The sequence below is a fragment of the Dipodomys spectabilis genome, unplaced genomic scaffold, assembly GCF_019054845.1.
Source record: "Dipodomys spectabilis isolate Male_0828 unplaced genomic scaffold, ASM1905484v1 ptg000083l, whole genome shotgun sequence".
In the NCBI taxonomy this organism is placed as follows: Eukaryota; Metazoa; Chordata; class Mammalia; order Rodentia; family Heteromyidae; genus Dipodomys; species Dipodomys spectabilis.
The window spans coordinates 895,155-913,671 of NW_024870760.1; the positions used below are offsets into that span (position 1 = coordinate 895,155).

The 18,517-nt window shown below is 40.8% G+C and overlaps 1 protein-coding gene across 1 annotated transcript in view; it reads left to right on the forward strand.

Moving 5' to 3' along the window:
• Rab31 (RAB31, member RAS oncogene family) overlaps positions 1-18,517 on the forward strand; it is a 143,100-nt gene that overhangs the window by 84,059 nt on the left and 40,524 nt on the right. The window contains exons 4-5 of the mRNA XM_042683684.1: positions 8,816-8,887; positions 11,760-11,866. Of these exons, the coding sequence (XP_042539618.1) occupies positions 8,816-8,887; positions 11,760-11,866 (179 nt within the window). The remainder of the gene's footprint in view (positions 1-8,815; positions 8,888-11,759; positions 11,867-18,517) is intronic.

An 18,517-nucleotide genomic window follows, 5' to 3' on the forward strand; every position in this document is an offset into this window, starting at 1 on the left:
AGCCAAGGCTGCTTAATATTGTATGCTGCAGCTCAGTGGTAGACAGTGCCTACCCATGTTGCAGGTCTACTGCCAGTGATGCTGTAGTCTCAGATTCTTGCCTCAGGAACTCAATGAATCAGTGAACCCCTTTTGTGAAGAATTTTATTCAGAAGAGAAGTAACCTGTCTGCTACTGCTGCTCTGTCAGTTACTCATCCTCTCTTCAGGTGGCTATTTCTGTGCCTATGTCTCTTTCTCAGTGGTGTGAGTGTAGGGATTCTTATAACTTGGACTGTGCTGATTCATTATCCATATTACAGTTAGGTATTTTGAAAGGTGACATGGTATTGGTCAAGTCCTATAACACTCTGATTGCTTGTTAATTCCTAATCAAGTCCCTTCTGCAAACTCTCTCCCCAGGGTCTTGGGCAGGCTATAGAAACTTGAAGGAGGTAGGGAAGGCAGAGGCTAGATGTTCTAAAACATGTCTCTTTTGCATCTGGTTTCAGCCTCCTGGGCAAAGATGCTGTCCCAGAGGCCCTGGATTCTAACTAATTTTTTCTTTGACTTCTGCCAGTGCTGCTGTCTTGATTAGTGTGAATTCTCCAATTTTGTTCTTCTTTTTTAAAGATGTTTGGGAGCCTGGGGTAGGAAATGAGGCAGATGTCTATGTTTGGCAAGGATAGAACCTGTGCTACAGGGAGGGGAAAGGCATGGCTTTGCTCCACCCTGTACTCAAAGGAAAAATGCCACCTTTTTTGTGAGTGTTTGTGTATGCCCATCCTGGAGTTTAAATTCAAGGTCTGGGTACTGCCCCTCAAATTTTTTGGTCAAGGCTCTACCAACTGAACCATACCTTTACCTCTGGCCTTTTGCTGGTTAGTAGGAGATAAGAATTTTCAGGACTTGTTTTCCCAGGCTGGCCTTGAACCACAATCCTCAGATCTCAAACTCTTGAGTAGCTAGGATTACAGCATCAGCACCATGCGTCACAGCCTTTAAAAAATCATGTGTCAACAAAGGGTGAACAAATACAGCAGTGGTACTCACTAGACACTATGTGGAAAAAGGAACTGTACATCTTGTGGGTAGGGACAGGAGGGAAACTGGGAGAGGGAAGGGGAGACATGGTTCAAAAACAATTGTACTTGGGGCTAGGAAGGTGGCTCAGTGGTAGAGTGCTTGCCTTGCATGCATGACGCCCTGGGTTCAATTCCTCAGCACCACATGAGCAGACAAAGCTGGAAGTGGCGCTGAGGCTCAAGTGGTAGAGTGCTCGCCTTGAGCTGAAGAGCCAAGGGACAGCACTGAGGCCCAGAGATCAAGCCCCACCACTGACAAAAAAAAATTACTATTACCTGATTCATCTCCTCCGTATATCAACTTTACAACAGCAATAAAATAAAAATAAAAAAATCACGTACGTACGTGTGTGTGTGTGTGTGTGTGTGTGTGTGTAGAGGTTTGGGTTCACTTCATTTTTTCTTGAAGAAAGTTTTTATTGCACCTGTCAGAAGGGGGCCCTGTCACCTCCAATTTAGCTTTCTCATGATGCTGTGCATCCCTTGGTGCTGAGGAAACTCTCTAGCTTTAATACCACATTAAGAGGGCGAAAAAAGAAAAAGAAAGAAAAAAGAAAGCAACATCCTTTGTTAGTGCAGAAATCATGAATCATGTTAAAATATTTCTGAATGATTCAGAAATAATAAAGCAAATGCTGGGCTGTTTTCTAGCACCTTTAGTTAGAAATAATTGTTGTTGGTAATTTGGTGTATTGTCTCTCCTGGCCCCTTTTCTGTTCAGCTTCAGGCTGTCTGGGCTGGCATACTAAGTAGCTCTCTGCTTTTCTGTGAAGAGAGGGGGCCTATGTGAAAGCCAGAGCTCTTCTGAATGGTTCAGAAAGAACCTTCAGTAAGGCATTTTCCCATTCAACTTCTGCCAGCTGAGAATTTTGGGAATGTCCGGAATTTTCTTCCACTGCTTCCCTCTTTGTTTGAATTGTCTGCAGCCAGGCTCCTTTTGGCTTCTGCCCTTGACTCTCCCTGGCCTCGCCTGAACCTACATTCCTGGGGAGAGTGCGAATGTTGACTATGAGCTGGCACCTGAGGCAGATCTGCAGACTGCTCCCACACTGGCATTGGCTCCTTGGCTGCATCTGACTCACCAGAGACAGATTTCTCTAGAAATAATGCTTTGAAAACCAATTCTGCAAGTTGTAGGACCTGATGCCAGAGTGTTCTGGCTTGGGTACTGGGGAGGCAGAGCCCAGCTGGAGCTGTACTTGTTTGGAAACTTGATGTATTTTCCACTGTTGCTCATTCCTGACCTGCAGGATGTCACTGATGCTGGGGAATTTATGATGCACTTGAAAAACCTGCACTTAAGAAATTTTGCCTAAAGCAGACTGAGTGGTCTGAAGGATTAGATTTCTGGAATAATAAATACTTTCATTGCAGTGATAAATTGTGTGTGTGTGTGTGTGTGTGTGTGTGTGTGTTGTGTGTGTTGTGTGTTTACATGGGTTAATAGGAGGTAGGAAAAATAAAGAGTTGTATTATAGGTAAGACACTGAAGAATCCAGAATAGGAAAGGCAAGTAGGTCCCCATTGGCCTATCCTAATGCCTTAGGCATTATCCTAAGGCCTCTATATTGGACTAAACCTTTAAAACAAGAGGCCTTCCCCCTCCTTTTCTTGGGTGCTGGTACTGGGACTTGAATTAAGTCTTCTGCTCTTGCTTGGCTTTTTCTACTCAAGGATGGTGCTCTACCACTTGAACCATACCTTCATTTCGGACTTTTTGCTGGTTAATTAGAGAGAATGGAGTCTCACAGACTTTTTTTGCTTGGACTGGCTTTGAACCTTGATCCTCAGATCTAGCCTCTTTAAGCAGCTAGGATTACATGTGTTTGCCTGGCTAATCCATGAGCCTTTGGGGGATAAATCCAACCTATAGCAGGTATTAGAACTGCCTCCACCTCCAACAAACAAGCATGATCTCTTTGAAAAGCAACTGGACATTGCATTTCTGGAGTATAAAAATGGTTCATATGCTTTAATTCATTGATTCTACCTCCAAAGCAAATGGTCAGAGGTAGAACTTAGAACCTTACATGGATGTTGTCACTGACCTGTCACAACTGACACTGCCTCAACTCCATGCCATTTCCCCAAATATGAAAACTAAATATGAAGAGCCAGGCCAATCCTAGAAGAAAGTTCTCTTTAAATTGTGCCCCTAAGGTAGGTTCTGATCACCTAGGTCTTATGTTTTTATTTCTATTTGTTCTGGTACTGGGGGCTTGAACTCAAGTCCTCATGGTCTCACTTGTCTTTTTTGCTCAGTTCTGGTGGCTCTACCACTTGAGCCACACCTCCACTTCAGACTTTTTGCTGATTAATTGGAGATAAGAGTCTCTTGGACTTTTCTGCCTGGGCAGGCTTTGATCTCAGCCTCTGTAATAGCTAGGATTATAGGGATGAGCCACAGTGCCTGGCTAGGTCTTGGATGTTAATAAATACTACTTGGGAAAGGGTTAACAAAAGCCGGGCACTAGTGGCTCATGCCTATAATCCTAGCTACTCAGGAAGCGAAGCTGAAATCTGAGGATCATGGTTCAAAGCCAGCCCAGGCAGGAAAAGTCCATGAGACTCTTATCTCCAAAAAACCACTCAGAAAACCAGAAGTGGTGCTGTAGCTCAAGTGGTAGAGAGCTGGCCTCGAGCTGAACTCCTCAGGGACAGTGCCCAGGCCCAGAGTTCAAACCCCATGACCACCACCACCACCAACAACAACAAAAAGATTAACAAAGGAAACAAAGAATTAAAAGGAAACAAATAAGTTTCATTTCTACAGTGCCTTGAATGTAATGATAACTTTGCAAGCTTCTTACTAAGCATTATTACATGCTGTGTTTCTTAAGGCTATATTTACCAGGGTATCTTCTTTTCAAATAAGCATCTTACAAGTTTGTTCTGCATAAGACCCTGGTGAAAATACTGTGTTATATAATCTTGGCTCATGTGTTATTAACTTTTTCAAAAGCTTAAGTGTAGAATGAAGGAAGGGGTGATGTTGACCAAGAAACACTGTATTTATCACCTGACTTATGGATTTATAATCCCTTTGCACCTACTACTACTACTACTACTACTACATCATCATCATCATCATCATCATTATCATCGTTGTCATCAAAAAAATCTTCAGTGTAATTCTTACCTACTATTCCATATGGTTATACTAAAATTTATGTTTCCATACCCTAGTTCTTCTGCTTAACCAGCAGTTCTGGAATGAAATCTTATGACTTTGTGACTATCTGGAAAATCTCTGATTATTCCCTTTAGAGGTGGAATTATTGAATCCAAAATTATGAACAGTTTTAAGACTAAAGATATACTGTCTAGTTGCTTTCCAGAAAGATCATGCTTATATGTCCTTCTGCCACTTGCTGGTTATATGGGCAGACCTAGCATCTGCTACCTCTTGGATATTGAGTGTCTTCTGAAAGCCCACGTGTTAAAGATTGGGCCTTGAGAGGTGGCCCTTATGTCACTAGGGGCATGCCCTTGAAGGGTATATGGCACTCTGGTCCCTTCTTATTCCTCTCTTTTTTTTTGGGGGGGGGGGTCCAGTTGTGGAGCCTGAACTCTGGGCCTGGGTGCTGTCCCTCGGCTCTTCAGCTCAAGGCTAGCACTCTACCTCTTGCGCCACAGCGCCACTTCCGGCTTTTTTCTTTTTGCTTATGTGGTGCTGGGGAATCGAACCCAGGGCCTCATGCATTGCAAGGCAAGCTCTCTACCACTGAGCCACCTTCCCAGCCCTTATTCCTCTCTTTTGTTCTCTGGTCCCTGATAAGGTAAAAGGCTCCTGTCCACCCCACAGTCCCACCATAATGTGTTGCCTTATCACAGGCCTAAAGTCACAGAGCCAGTGGTCAGAGACTGAGACCTCCAAGATTGAACCTTCTTTGCAAGATGATCATCTCAGGAATTTTGTAATAATAATGGAAAGCACTTATCAGTGAAAGCTGAGGAGTCCAAGAAATTCCAAGTATTGGAAAGCTATTCCATTCTCTTTCACCATGAATATACCCAGCAATGAAACACCAAATAGTGACATATGCAAAGATGAAGAATGACCATTTCTTCTGAAGAGACAGATTGTCTTTTTACAATACTCTGGACTGTTTTTAAGTCATTAAATGATACTTGAAAGTTATCTAACCACTCAAATTTGAAAATATTTCATTGGATAGTTAAAGAACGTATTTTGAAATGGTAGCTGTTATGCTGATTTTTAAGTAACCTTTCAAGGTGAACTAGAAAAGTAAAGCTTCACCACTCCTGTGGCTATGAACTTCTATCTGGAAGACTTTTTGTGTGTGTGAGCATTCAGTCATCAATCTTGATTCTGACCTCAGGGAAATTGAATTTTGTTATGTTGGTCAGAGGCTGACTCTGGTGCAATTTGTTTTATATTTGTATGAGAAAAGTGTATATATTGGAGAGAAAGAGATTGTAGGCTGGAAGTGATTTACCTTTTTGTCCTCTATAAATATTAGTATTGGTCAATGCATTATTGAGTCTGGAATTTAGGTATGAACTTTCAACTCATTAAAAGCTCCACATCTCCAGAAATAAAGTCCTCTAAATGGTTTCACCAACAGATTTATTTCAAAGTGATTCCATTTGGAGGAAGGAAGAATGGGTAATGCATCATGAACAGAGATATTTTCAATAATTCATGAGACCTGCACATCACTAGCCATTTGAGATGCAGTATATGGCATCAGAGCCTGAAAGGAACTCTGTGCAGAGCGACATCCGCAGTTTGCTTCTCTGGTGTTTGAGTCTCTAGTGTCTTGGTTTTAAAGAAATAAAGTCTATACTGACTCTCTTCCTTACATGGAAGCTATGTTTAAAAGAATTGCCATTTTGTATCATTGGGTTGAAAGGATACTTTATATACACTCCCTACCCTTAGCAAAACAGCAGTGTTTCAAGGCATATTGCTTTTTCCCTTTTGGGCAGGAGTTCAGATTGTTTTTGATGTGTGAGGAATGGATTGCCAAAGGCTGGACTACACATGAATTTATGGAAGGTTAGTGCTTATGACAAGCACAGGGGTGGGCCAGTCAGTGAACATGGAAAGGCACACATGGAAAATGGGCATCATGCTCCCATGAGATAATTGAGTGACATTTCTTGGGCAGAGGAGAGTGGCATAGCCAAGACCTGTCAGCATCCTGGCCACTGCCTGGTTCAGCTGTGAGCTTCTTGGTCCAGTCTGAGCTTAGCAGATTCTTTCTTTTTCTGAAGACCATAGAGGTTCCAGGGTGATTTTTCTTCATGGGAAAGACTTGCATGAATATCCTGGGGATTGCCTGCTTCCTTCTCTCTATTGTGAGTTTCTCTCCAGTATTCGTATTCCTTAGTTGACCATAGGCCTCAAATTTCCAAGTTGGTCACTTCCATTTGGCAAGTATTTAATCAATGAGATGTATCCAGTAGGAAATAAAATGAATGAGTATGATTCTGTTGTTTGTTAGAAAAGCTTTGGGATCTATATCCTTCCTCTTTTAACCCTCTCACACATCCCAATTTTTTTTTAAGGCTGCTTTTGAACTTTAACTTAAAATATGTAAAAATTTATACTATACAGTTTTATAAAGAATGTATTTCAATTACTCATCCTACCATTGACATTTTGTCATGTGATTCTCACACAGAGACAGACTACTATACATGTTTTATACATATGCTGCCTCGAGACTACTTTTTCATTTAATGGGAGGTCCAGTATCCTTTTTTTTTTTTTTTTTTGATCAGCTGTGGGGCTTGAACTCAGGGACTGGGCACTGTCCCTAAACTCTTTTGCTCTACCACTTTGAGCTACAGTTTTTGAGTGGTTAACTGGAGATAAGAGTCTCATGATGACTTCTTTCCAAGCTGGCTTTGAACTATGATTCTCAGATCTCATCTTCCTGAGTAGCTAGCATTATAGGCATGAGCCACTGGTGCATGACTTCAGTATTTTTTTGTTGTTATTTTGTAGCCATACTGGGGCTAGAACTCAGGGCCTCATGCTTTCACTTGACTTTTTGCTCAAGGCTGGCACTCTACCACTTGAACCACATCTTCACTTCTGGCTTTTTGCTGGTTAATTGGAGATAGGAGTCTCAAAGACTTTTCTTTCCAGGTTGGCTTGGAACTGTAGCCCTCAAATCTCAGTCTCCAAGTAGCTAGGATTATACTTGTGAGCCACTAGAACCCAGCTAATTATATCTCTTCCTATACATAAAAATCTTCATTATTTTAATAATTATGGGATATTTTACCACACAAACATGCTCTCTCTCTCTCTCTTTCTCTCTCTCTCTCTCTCTCATATCAAAATGCTATTGATTGAATAAGCAACAAACCTGTATCCCTCACTGTTAAGGAGCCTGGGAAGTCCGTCCGACATCAGGGTGCTGGCAGATTCAGTATCTGGTGAAGGCTTATTTCCTGGTTTGCAGACCAACAGTACCTGGCAGAACTCTTAGTATTTAACAAATAGTTGCCTCATTTTTTTTTTAAATTGTCAATTTTTTATGTTAATTGAACATCTACTGATAATTTACACTTCTTCCACTGTACTTTTCTTTGTGTAAATTGTTTATCCATTCTGTAGTGAGTTATCCTCTCTTAATGGACTTTCAAACCCTTCTATGATGTTTTTGAATTAAAAAAAAAATAAAGAAGCCAGGCACCAATGGCTCACAACTATAATCCTAGCTCACACATCCTCTGAGATCAGAGGATGGTGGTATAAAGCCAGGACAGGAAAGTTCAAGAAGACTCTTATCTCCAGTTAACCACCAAAAAGCTGGAAGTGAAGCTGTGGCTCAAGTGGTAGAGCACTAGCCTTGATTTAGGGCACACAAAAAAAAAAAAGCTCAGGGACAGAGCCCAGGCCCTGAGTTCAAGCCCCAGGATGGACACCAAAAAGAAAATAAAAATAAAGCCAAGAATGAACACTTTTGAAAACACAAAATATACATGTTCTGAGAACACTTATCCTGTTGGGGTGAAAGTCCAGGACCCAGTGCTACCAGTGGTCAGGTTTTGGAATGAAGTACACCCAAGGCACGTCACTGGCTGACCTCCTGTAGGGGAGAAGCTCTACCAGTCAGACCAAGGGTGGAAGAGGAGGTGGTTGGCTGTGCTGGGCAGGGCCAAGGATGGGGCAGGGTCAGTGGCTTTGCTGGCATTGTTTATCCCCTTAAAATGTGTCTTTTCTTATTGCTGTATAATTCTGAGACAGCCTGAGGTTGATTCAATAAATGATGAGCAGTAGAGAGTAGAAAATTCATAGGATTTAAGGTAAAATTTGGGGCTGGGATTATGTCTTAGTGGTAGAGTGCTTGCACAACATGCATGTAACCCTGGGTTCGATTCTTCAGTTCCATATAAACAGAGAAAGCCAGAAGTGGTACTGTGGCTCAAGTGCTCAAGTGTGGTAGAGTGCTAGTCTTGAGCAAAAGAAGCGCAGAAGCAGTGCCCAGGCCCTGAGTTCAAGCCCAGGACTAACAAAAATATAAAAAATAAAATAAAATAAAGCAAAATTTGTTTATGGTTTTTGCTCGAAAGGAGATTTTTATGATCTGTAAACTACAAGAGCCTTCTTGTGTCCTTGGGGAATAAAATTTATGGTTTAATATAGACGAATCCAAAGAAAAATTTAGAGATCCTGTAGGGATGATATAGAATACAAATATAGTATTTACTCGGAGATTGCTGAAAATCTGTGTATTCACTGTGGCCTAACCCTGCTCATTGTTCTTACAGTTTCATTCCCTGGCGCCCATGTACTATCGCGGATCTGCTGCAGCTGTTATAGTATATGATATCACCAAACAGGTAAGGTATCCCCCTTAGAACTCAGATGCTTTTGTGGAGATGGACTCAGAAAGATCGAAACAGACCCATCACTGCTTGATATTCATCAGTAGCCTGGAATAGCATCTCACGGGGAGGGGGGGGCAGGGGGGGGAAGGAAGGCTACATACTGATGTGTTCACCCCTGTAAAACCAAGTACCCATTATCTACTCTGTTAGGCAAGCAGCAGTGAGTATTCTTTTTTTTTTTTTTTTAAGTGATTGTTTATGGAGACAAGGCCATGACTGTCACTGCTGTTCTCCAGAAGTCAGCTTTTCAAGAAAAAAATGAAATTATTTTAAGTTATGGGTGTTTATTATTTTTTCTGTGAGTAGTTCAGTTGACTCTATTTAAAGATCAAGGACAGCTGGGCACTGATGGTTCACACCTACTCAGGATGCTGAGATCTGAGGCTCACTGTTAGAAGTCAATCTGGAAGTAAAAACCATAAGATTCTTATCTCCAGTTAGCCACCCAAAGGAAAAAAACAAAACCTGAACTGGATCTGTGGCTCAAGTGGTAGAGTGCCAGCCTTGAGCAAAAAGCTAAGGGACAGCATTTACTACCTACCAAGTTCAACCCCAGGATTGGCACACACAACACACACAAAAAAGGCCAAGGAAAATATTATATGTGTGAGTGTGTATACAGTTGTCCTCTTCATCTTTAATTTTACTCTCTATGGGTTTAGTTACTCAAGGTCAACTGCTATCCAAAAATATTAAATGGGGAATTCTGGAAGCAAACAAGTCATAATGCAATATTATAGTTACTCTATTTTGTTACTAGTGTTCATTTTTACTGTACCTGACTTATAAATTTAACTTTTGCATAGGCATGTATACAAAGATAAAAGATAGTGTAGATAGGGCTGGGTTTCAGGAATCTACTGAGGAGCTACAGATGAGCTCCCTTCAAATGAGGGGCTTGGTTATATGTAATAGAAATGTATTGTTAATTTTGTAGAAAGCCTCTAAAATATTCATAAAAAAATAAATACAATGGCTTTGTGACATTTACTGCATTCAGGCACATTGAATTCCTTTTTTCCTGTGACAGTCCTGGGCACTATCCCTGAGTTTTTGTTCTCAAGGCTAATGATCTATCACTTGAGCCACAGCGCCACTTCCAGCTTTTTGATGGTTAATCAACGATAAGATCTCACAGATTTTCCTGCTTGAACTCTCTTTAAATGGTAATACTCAGATATCAGACTCCTGAGTAGCTAGGATTATAGGCAAAAGCCACCAGAGCCTGATGACCTATTTTGTTTTTCCTTGGAGAGATGACTCAGTGCTCATGACTGTTAGCTGAGTGAGCCATTGGTGAGGCCTTCTACAAATCCTGACTGCCTCTCACTAGGGTGATACCCACCTTGGCCTCCCTCCTGGAAGGCGGCTGCAAGGGAAGGGCCAAAGAGGAAGACAGGATTCCAAACAGGTGCATTTCCTTTCCGACATAGGAATGCACATTGTGCATCCCGCTATCCTTGGAGACTGAAGGCTATGATTTTTTAAGTAATGTTGCTTGTAAAAGAGAATTACAAATGCAGTTTTTTAAATTTCATCTTTTTTTTGTTATACACACACAGAGGGATTACAGTTATATGTCAGGTAATGAGTCCATTTCTTTTTGGACAATGTCCCCCCTTCCCTCACTCTCTCCTGATTTTTTCTTCCCACCCCTACCCACAAGTTGTATAGTTTATTTTCAACAAACTTCATCATATTTTAATTGTGAAATATTTTAAAACATTTTTGTAGCAGTACTAGGGTTTGAACTCAGGGCTTTTTACTTGCTAGGCAGGTATTTCATCCCTAAGCCATGCCTTCAATCAGCATGAAGGATCTCATGCTTTTTTTTTTTTTTTTTTTTTGGGTCCAGTTGTGGGACCTAAACTCTGGGCCTGGGCACTGTCCCTCAGCTCTTCACCTCAAGCCTCGCATTCTACCACTTGAGCCACAGTGCCACTTCCGGCTTTTTTTCTTATTGCTTATGTGGTGCTGAGGAATCGAACCCAGGGCCTCATTCATGCAAGGCAAGCGCTGTACTACTGAGCCACCTTCCCAGCCCTCTCATGCTTTTTTGTGTTGTTTGTTTGATTTTTAGACAAGGCCAGTCTGGACCTCAGTCAGCTTACTGTCCTAGCTGTGATGAAGGCATGTGGCATTGCCCATGCAGCTTTCCTGTTGAGATGGGCAGCTCATAAACCTTTTTTTGTCCAGTTTGGCCTGGTACTGTGATCCTCCCGATCTTGGCCTTCTAAGTAGTTAGGTTCACAAGCATAAGCCACCAGTGCCCAGCTCAGAAAAGGAATATTATACAGGCTAACTCCAGCTTAGCTAAGACTAACTACATTTCTCCTAGGGCATTTTTTGTTTGTGTTTTCTCTTTTCTTTTCTGTCTAGGCCAGCCTGTACTGATTCCCCCTCTTTATGAGAATGCAGTTAGATCTGTGAAGACTTGTATCACCATGCCCAGCCTTTTCTGTTATTTCTGTTAAAATAATTCCATATTTTTCTTCATTAAGTTATGTTTGTTGTTGTTGTTGGTTGTGGGGTTTGGACTCCGGGCCTGAATGCTGCCCCTGAGCTTTTCAGCTCAAGGCAAACACTCTACCACTTGAGCCATAGCACCACTTCCAGTTTTCTGGTGGTTTACTGGAGATAAGAGTCTCATGGACTTTTCTGCCCGGGCTGGCTTTGAACTGTGGTCCTCAGATCTCAGCCTCCTGAGTAGCTAGGATTATAGGCATGAGCCACCAGCACCTGGCTTAGATGGGGTTTGTATTTCTAGTTGGTTGAAGTATTATAAGACAACCATTTTAGTGATTCATTTTAACTTTTCATTTAGGATTCATTTCATACCTTGAAGAAATGGGTTAAAGAGCTAAAAGAACATGGTCCAGAAAACATTGTAATGGCTATTGCTGGTAACAAATGTGACCTCTCAGATATTAGGTAAGATTCATTTACAGTTTTGTGTATGTAGTTTGTATCCTCCATTCCTGATTGCTTATGAACCTGTGCTATTATTTGTGCTGTCAGAGTAGTAAGTTGAGGACTCATCACTTGTGGTGGTCCGTATGGCATTATTCAACTGGAGTGGGTTTAAGGGAAAAGAATGCAAATCTGATGATAAATATTAAAACCAAATTTTCCATTCTTTAACACACACAGGTGCATCCCCAACATTAGATGTCTTTGGCTATATTGTTTGTTACTCTTATTGTTGCCTTTCTCATTATTCTTCTGATCATTACTATCAACATTGTTTTAGTAATTTTCACACAGAAAATTATCATTATAATTCTAGATATTTTCCCATAGCACTCATGTTTGTTTTAGTTCTGTATTAACATAAGGATATAGTCTAATCTTATATAATTAACTATTTTGTTCTAAGACATATATAGGAGCACTTTTAAGCACTGACATCTAGTGACAATGGGTCATGGAAATCTTTTACCTGGTGTCTGTCTCGGTTATTTCAGAATACCTGAGTCTGGGTATAATATTTTTTTTAAAAAAGGTTTATTTGGCTTTGTCCAGTGTTTCAAGAGCAACAGTAGCCAGGTCCCACTGGCTGTGTCAGAACATGGTGGAGAAACAAAGGAAATAAGCGTGCAGAGTGATCACTTTGGCATGATAGGAGGTCAAAGAGATTCAGGAACCAGTTTTTCACTTTTTATAGAAACCCACTCTTTCATGGACTAACTGGAATACTATGAGAACTACATTAAGTTCCTTGCAACTGGTACCCACCATGACCTAATCACTATCCATCAGCCTTCATTTCTTTTTTTCTTTTTTTTTGGGGGGGGGTCTGGTTGTGGGGCCTGAACTGTGGGCCTGGGCACTGTCCCTCAGCTCTTCAGCTCAAGGATGAAGAGCTCAAGGCTCAGCGCCACTTCTGGCTTTTTTCTTTTTGCTTATGTGGTGCTGAGGAATCGAACCCAGGGCCTCAGGCATGCAAGGCAAGCGCTCTACCACTGAGCCACCTTCTAGCCCCAGCCTTCATTTCTTTTGTTTGTTTTTTTGGGGGTCCGGTCGTGGGGCCTAACTCTGGGCCTGGGCACTGTCCCTCAGCTCTTCAGCTCAAGGCTAGCACTCTACCACTTGAGCCACAGCACTACTTCCAGCTTTTTTTTTCTGCTTATGTGGTGCTGAGAAATCGAACCCAGGGCCTTGAGGATGCAAGGCAAGTGCTCTACCACTGAGCCACCTTCCCAGCCCCCCTCCCCCCAGCCTTCATTTCTTAGGAGGTTCCCCAACTCAGCATCTTCACACTGAGCACCAAATTTCCAGCACATGATCCGTAGGGACTCACTCACACCTTATCTAAATCATACCACATAGAGAGTGAATTAGAGTTTTGAAAACAGCTTTATCTAGCCTGTTAAGCTAGCTGCTTTATTAAAACAATGCTATTTCAAAGGGATTTATAGTAGTCTTCCTTTATCTATGCAGTACATTTAAATATCCTAGTGGATATTGAAACCCAGTGGATATTGAAACCCAGGCATCTCTGTGGATGCTTGAAACCACAAATAGTACTGAATCTAATATATACTGGGTTTTATCATATATAAAGTTTAATTTATATGTTAGGCACAACAAAAGATTAATAACAACAACTAATAATAAAGTAGAAAAATTATAATCATACTTGAGAGTTATTCAAAGTTTATGAATTGTTTCTGGAATTTTCTTTATTTGTTCTCTCTTCTCTCTCTTTCTCTCTCCCCCTCTTTCTTTCTTTCATTTTTTTTTTTTTTTTTTTTGTATGTCGTGGGGGCCTAAACTCTGGGCCTGGGCGCTGTCCCTCAGCTCTTCATACTAAGGCTAGTGCGCTACCACTTGAGCCATAGCAGCACTTCCTCTTTTTCCGCTGATGTGGTGCTGAAGAATTAAACCCAAGGTCTCATGCATGCAAGGCAAGCACTTTACCACTGAACCACCTTCCCAGCCTTCTTCTTTGTTTTTTGTGCTTGTACTGGGACTTGAACTAAGGACCTTATTCTATCCTTTAGTTTTTCAATCAAGGCTGACACTCTACAACTTTGAGCCACAGCTCTACTTCTGGATTTTTCATGGTTAATTGTAGATAAGATTCTCATAGGACTTTCTGCTCAGGCTGGCTTCAAACTACAATCCTCAAATCCCAGCCTCCTGAGAATTTGCCATTTGTTATTTTTGGACCCTGTTGACTCTGACTAACTAAAGCTATAGAAAATGAACCATTAAAGTCTACTGTGGCAAGTTTATGTAGTCTCCATTCACTTTGCTGATTTAATTATCAATAGTTCCAGTCGTTGATTTTCATGAAGACAATTATTCTGTGCTTCCCATTTTCCTAATCCAAATATAATTAAGCCAGTTAATAATAAGCCAGTTAACTAAGCAATGAAAATGGATCTTTCAAGTGTTCTTATGACACTTGACAAATGGCTCTGTTCCTTTGAGATTACAAAAGGTTTATGTTGCATTACATCACAATGATTTATGATAACAGCTATAAACCACTTAATCACTTGTTTTTTTCTTCTTCTTCTGGGTTTTGGACAAATCTTTAAACTTCCTAGATTTGGTTCATGTATCTGCCTTCTTCTACTGTAATCCTAAAGCCACTTGCTTGGATAGAGTTCCCTGCCCTGAAAGCCAGAGCAGGGACAGCGAGGCTTTGCTGAGCAAGGCAGTATCATCTAACATCACTTCACTGCGGTAAAGAGAAACTTAGAGTGGAGACAGCCTTGTATGTGGGAATGCAGATGGGTAGAATTAAAGCAGAAAAGGATGTTGAGTTAAATAGTATTAAATAGTACTCTTCATTACTTGGAAACAAAACTTAAATGAAATTAATTTTATTTTAATTTTTTCTCTGCTTTTCCTATTTTGTTTTTTCTTTTTGTTATTATAAAGGTGGTGTACAGAAGGGTTACAGTTACATAACTCGAGTAAAGATTAATTCCTTTTTGGACAATGTTACCCCTTCCCTCACTCTCTCCCAGTTTTTCCCTCCCATCACAAGTTGTATAGTTCATTTTCAACATAATGTCCAGTGAGTACCATTGCTGCATTTGTTTACTTTCTCTGCCTCCCTTATACTCCCAAAAACATATAAATAAACAGGACAAAAAGAAAAGAAAAAAAAAAGAAAAAGAAAAAAAAAACCTCGTTTCTTTTTCCTGGAGTTAATTTTGATAAATATTATTTTGTATGATTAGATGCACATAAGCACTGTGCCTTTCTGTTCCTCTTCCACGAGTATCTTCTTTTGGTTTCACTGTATGTGAATGCCTAGAGACCTGTATAATTTATTATGTCCTGGGTATTTTAGATCTAGTTTCCATGTATGAGAGAAAATATGAACCATTTGTCTCTCTGAATTTGGTTTACCTCACTTAACACTATTTGTTCTAGGTCCATCCATTTCACTGCAATTGACATAATATTATTCTTTCTAATGGCTGTGTAAAATTCCCAATTTTATTTTAACAAGGAGGATTTTGCTAGTTGTCATGGCTCATGCTTGTAATCCTACTCAGGACATTGAGATCTCATGATCTCAATTTGAAGCCAGCTTAAACAGAAAATCTGTGCGATGCTTTTTTTTTTCTTTTTTCTTTTTTCCTGGTTCTAAGGTTTGATCTCAGGGTCTGGGTGCTGTACCTGAGCTTTTCACTCAAGGCTAGCACTTTACCAGTTTGAGCCACTGTGCCACTTCCAATTTTCTACTGGTTAATTGGAGATAAAAGTTATTTGGAGATAAAGTTTCCAACCCAGGCTGGCTTCAAACTATGATCCTCAGATGTCAGCCTCCTGAGTAGCTAAGATTACAGGTGCGAGCCACTAGTGGCTGGCATTCTTATCTTTAATTAACCAGCAAAAACCAGGGGGATGGGCTTTATTGAAAGGTAGCCATATGATAAAAAGACAAATAACAGGGAAACTAATAGCATCTGGAGAAATAACTGCTTGGCATTTACTGTTTTAAGTATTAAAATGCTATGGAAGGAGTTCCCAAAGTCCAACAAAGTCACCGTGGGAATGGGAAAGTGGGAGCCTTGAAAAGTTACAACTCTTAAATGAATGGAGCCTCTACTCAAAACATGCCTGCGATGTGCTGCTTTGCCTTTGAACATACCACTTCCCAGGTGGAAGTCACCCATACATATTGGAACCATGTTCCCCTCTGCAGGCATTCTGAATTACACACAGCTTATTCTTATGTATGTGGTTTGCAAGATGCTCTGACAACCATAACCCATCCATCTCCCTTTCAACTAAACTTCATTCTCAATTTCTTCATCTCCATGGGTGATCATTCTGCCACTAATGGTGACACCAGTGCCACTGCCTCAGGAGTCCAGGCTCTGGGCATTTTCCTTTTTTCTAGTTGAGGCTCAGTGAGGTCTGAATGTAGCTTTACAAAATCTCACAATTGTGTGTGAAGTGCACAACATGTATCTTCTGTTACACATAAAAGTAATCTAGATTAGAGTTAGTTTTTAATTAGGCAACAAAAAAATGACTCTTCAAACCTCTGAATTCATTAGTGAGAAAGCCTAGAATGATGTTAGTTTTAGTCAGGCCTCATACTTGCTAAGCAGTCAGCCACACTTTCAGCCTATTTTTTGCAAGACAGGGTCTTGCCCTTTGCTTAGGCCTACACCTGAACTGTAACCCTATTTCCAACAATAGCATGCTGTTTTACAAAGCATGCTCTTCTGTAAGGCACCTTAAAATCTGAATTAAGAGTAACCCTGAGGTAGATTGGTTTCAGCACTAATGGAACCTCAGATTCCAGACAGAGCTATACAGACTACAATCAAGAATGAGGGGAAGTCTGGGCACATGTGGCTCATACTTGTAAATCCAGCTATTCAAGAGGCTGAGATGTGAATGTCATGGTTCAAAGCTAGCTTGGGCAGAAGAGTCTTATGAGACTCTGATCTCAAATTAACCAATAGTAAGCCAAAGTGAAGGTGTGGCTCAAGCCGCAGAGCATCAGCCTTGGCAAAAAAGCCAGGCAAGGGGCTGGGAAGGTGGCTCAGTGGTAGAGTGCTTGCCTCTCAAGCATGAGGCCCTGGGTTCGATTCCTCAGCACCACATAAACAGAAAAAGCTGGAAGTGGTACTGTGGCTCAAGTGGTAGAGTGCTAGCCTTGAGCAACAGAAGCTTAGAGACAGTGCCTAGGCCCTTAGTTCAAGCCCCAGGACTGGCAAAAAAAAAAAAAAAAAAAAGCCAAGCAAGAATGTAAACTCCCAAGTTAAAGCCCCAGTACCAGCCCAACAAAAGTGATGAAAATGGATATTTTTCTTCTCTATGAATTTAGGGGCACAGCATTTAGCCTTTCTCTATTGAGTGTGTTCTTAGTTAAATTATTACATTGAAGCTGAGCATATCTATTTCAGATTTTTAGGAAAGTAAATATTTACAATAATAAAGAGTTCTCTAAATAGTACTTTTGTAGCATCCCACGAGTCTTAGTATGTTCTGCTTTTAATGATCTCAAAGTCCTAATTTATTTCCTGAGTCATTATTTAGTTGTATATTGTTTAATTTTCTCACATTTGTGGATTGCCCAAATTTCTGTCAATGATTTCTTATTTAATAACATTGTAATGTGAAACATGCTTGGTGTAATTTTAATTACTTTAATTCTTTTGAGGTTTGTTTTGTGACTTAGTACGTGGTCTGTTCTGGGGAGTATTCCCCATGAGCCTGAAGTCTGCAAATGTTTTCTATGCACATGTGGTGTTGGGGACCAGTGGGTTTCTCACACCTGTGTGCACTTGCTCTTCTCCCTATGAGTGAGAGGTAGGGGAGAGAAGTCTGCAGACAATTTCATTCCTACTTTTTTTTACATTCTTTTATGACCATTAATAGTAGTGTTCTATTTATGATAGTAGTATAAAATTGCTTTGAAGGTAGGTGTGTGTGTGTGTGTTGTGTGTGTGTGTGTGTGTTGGTCCTAAGACTTGGGCCTGAGCACTAATACTGAGCCCCTTTTTGCTCAATGTTAGTGCTCTACCACTTGAGCCACAGCTCCACTTCTGATGTTTTGGAGTTTATTAGAAATAAAATTCCCACAGACTTTTCCTTCCTGGGCTGGCTTTGAACCACAACCCTCCAATTTCAGACTTTTGAGTAGCTAGGATTATGGGTGTGAGTCACTGGTGCCCAACTTACACATGTATTTGTGAAAAGTTACTTTATGTTCAAGACATTATTGTCTATATAGGAAGAAAATAAAAACCAGGTACTGATGACTCCTGCCTGTAATCTAGCTACTCAGGACACAGATATAGAGATCAAGGTTCAAAGCCAGTTAAGCAGGAAAATTGGTTCTTATCTCCAATACCATCAAGAGGCTAGATGTAGAGGTATGGCTAAAATGGTAGAGCACAGGCCTTGAATAAGAAAGTAAAGGGACAGAGCCCAGGTACTGAGTTCAAGTTCCAGTATTGGCATGAGTGTATGTGTGTGTGCACGCAGGCGTGCACATATGCATGTACACGCCCCCCCTCCCACACAGAGCTCTAAATTGACAGGGATAAAAAGAGATTAACAGACATTTCACACAAGAGAATATGAAGATGGAGAGAT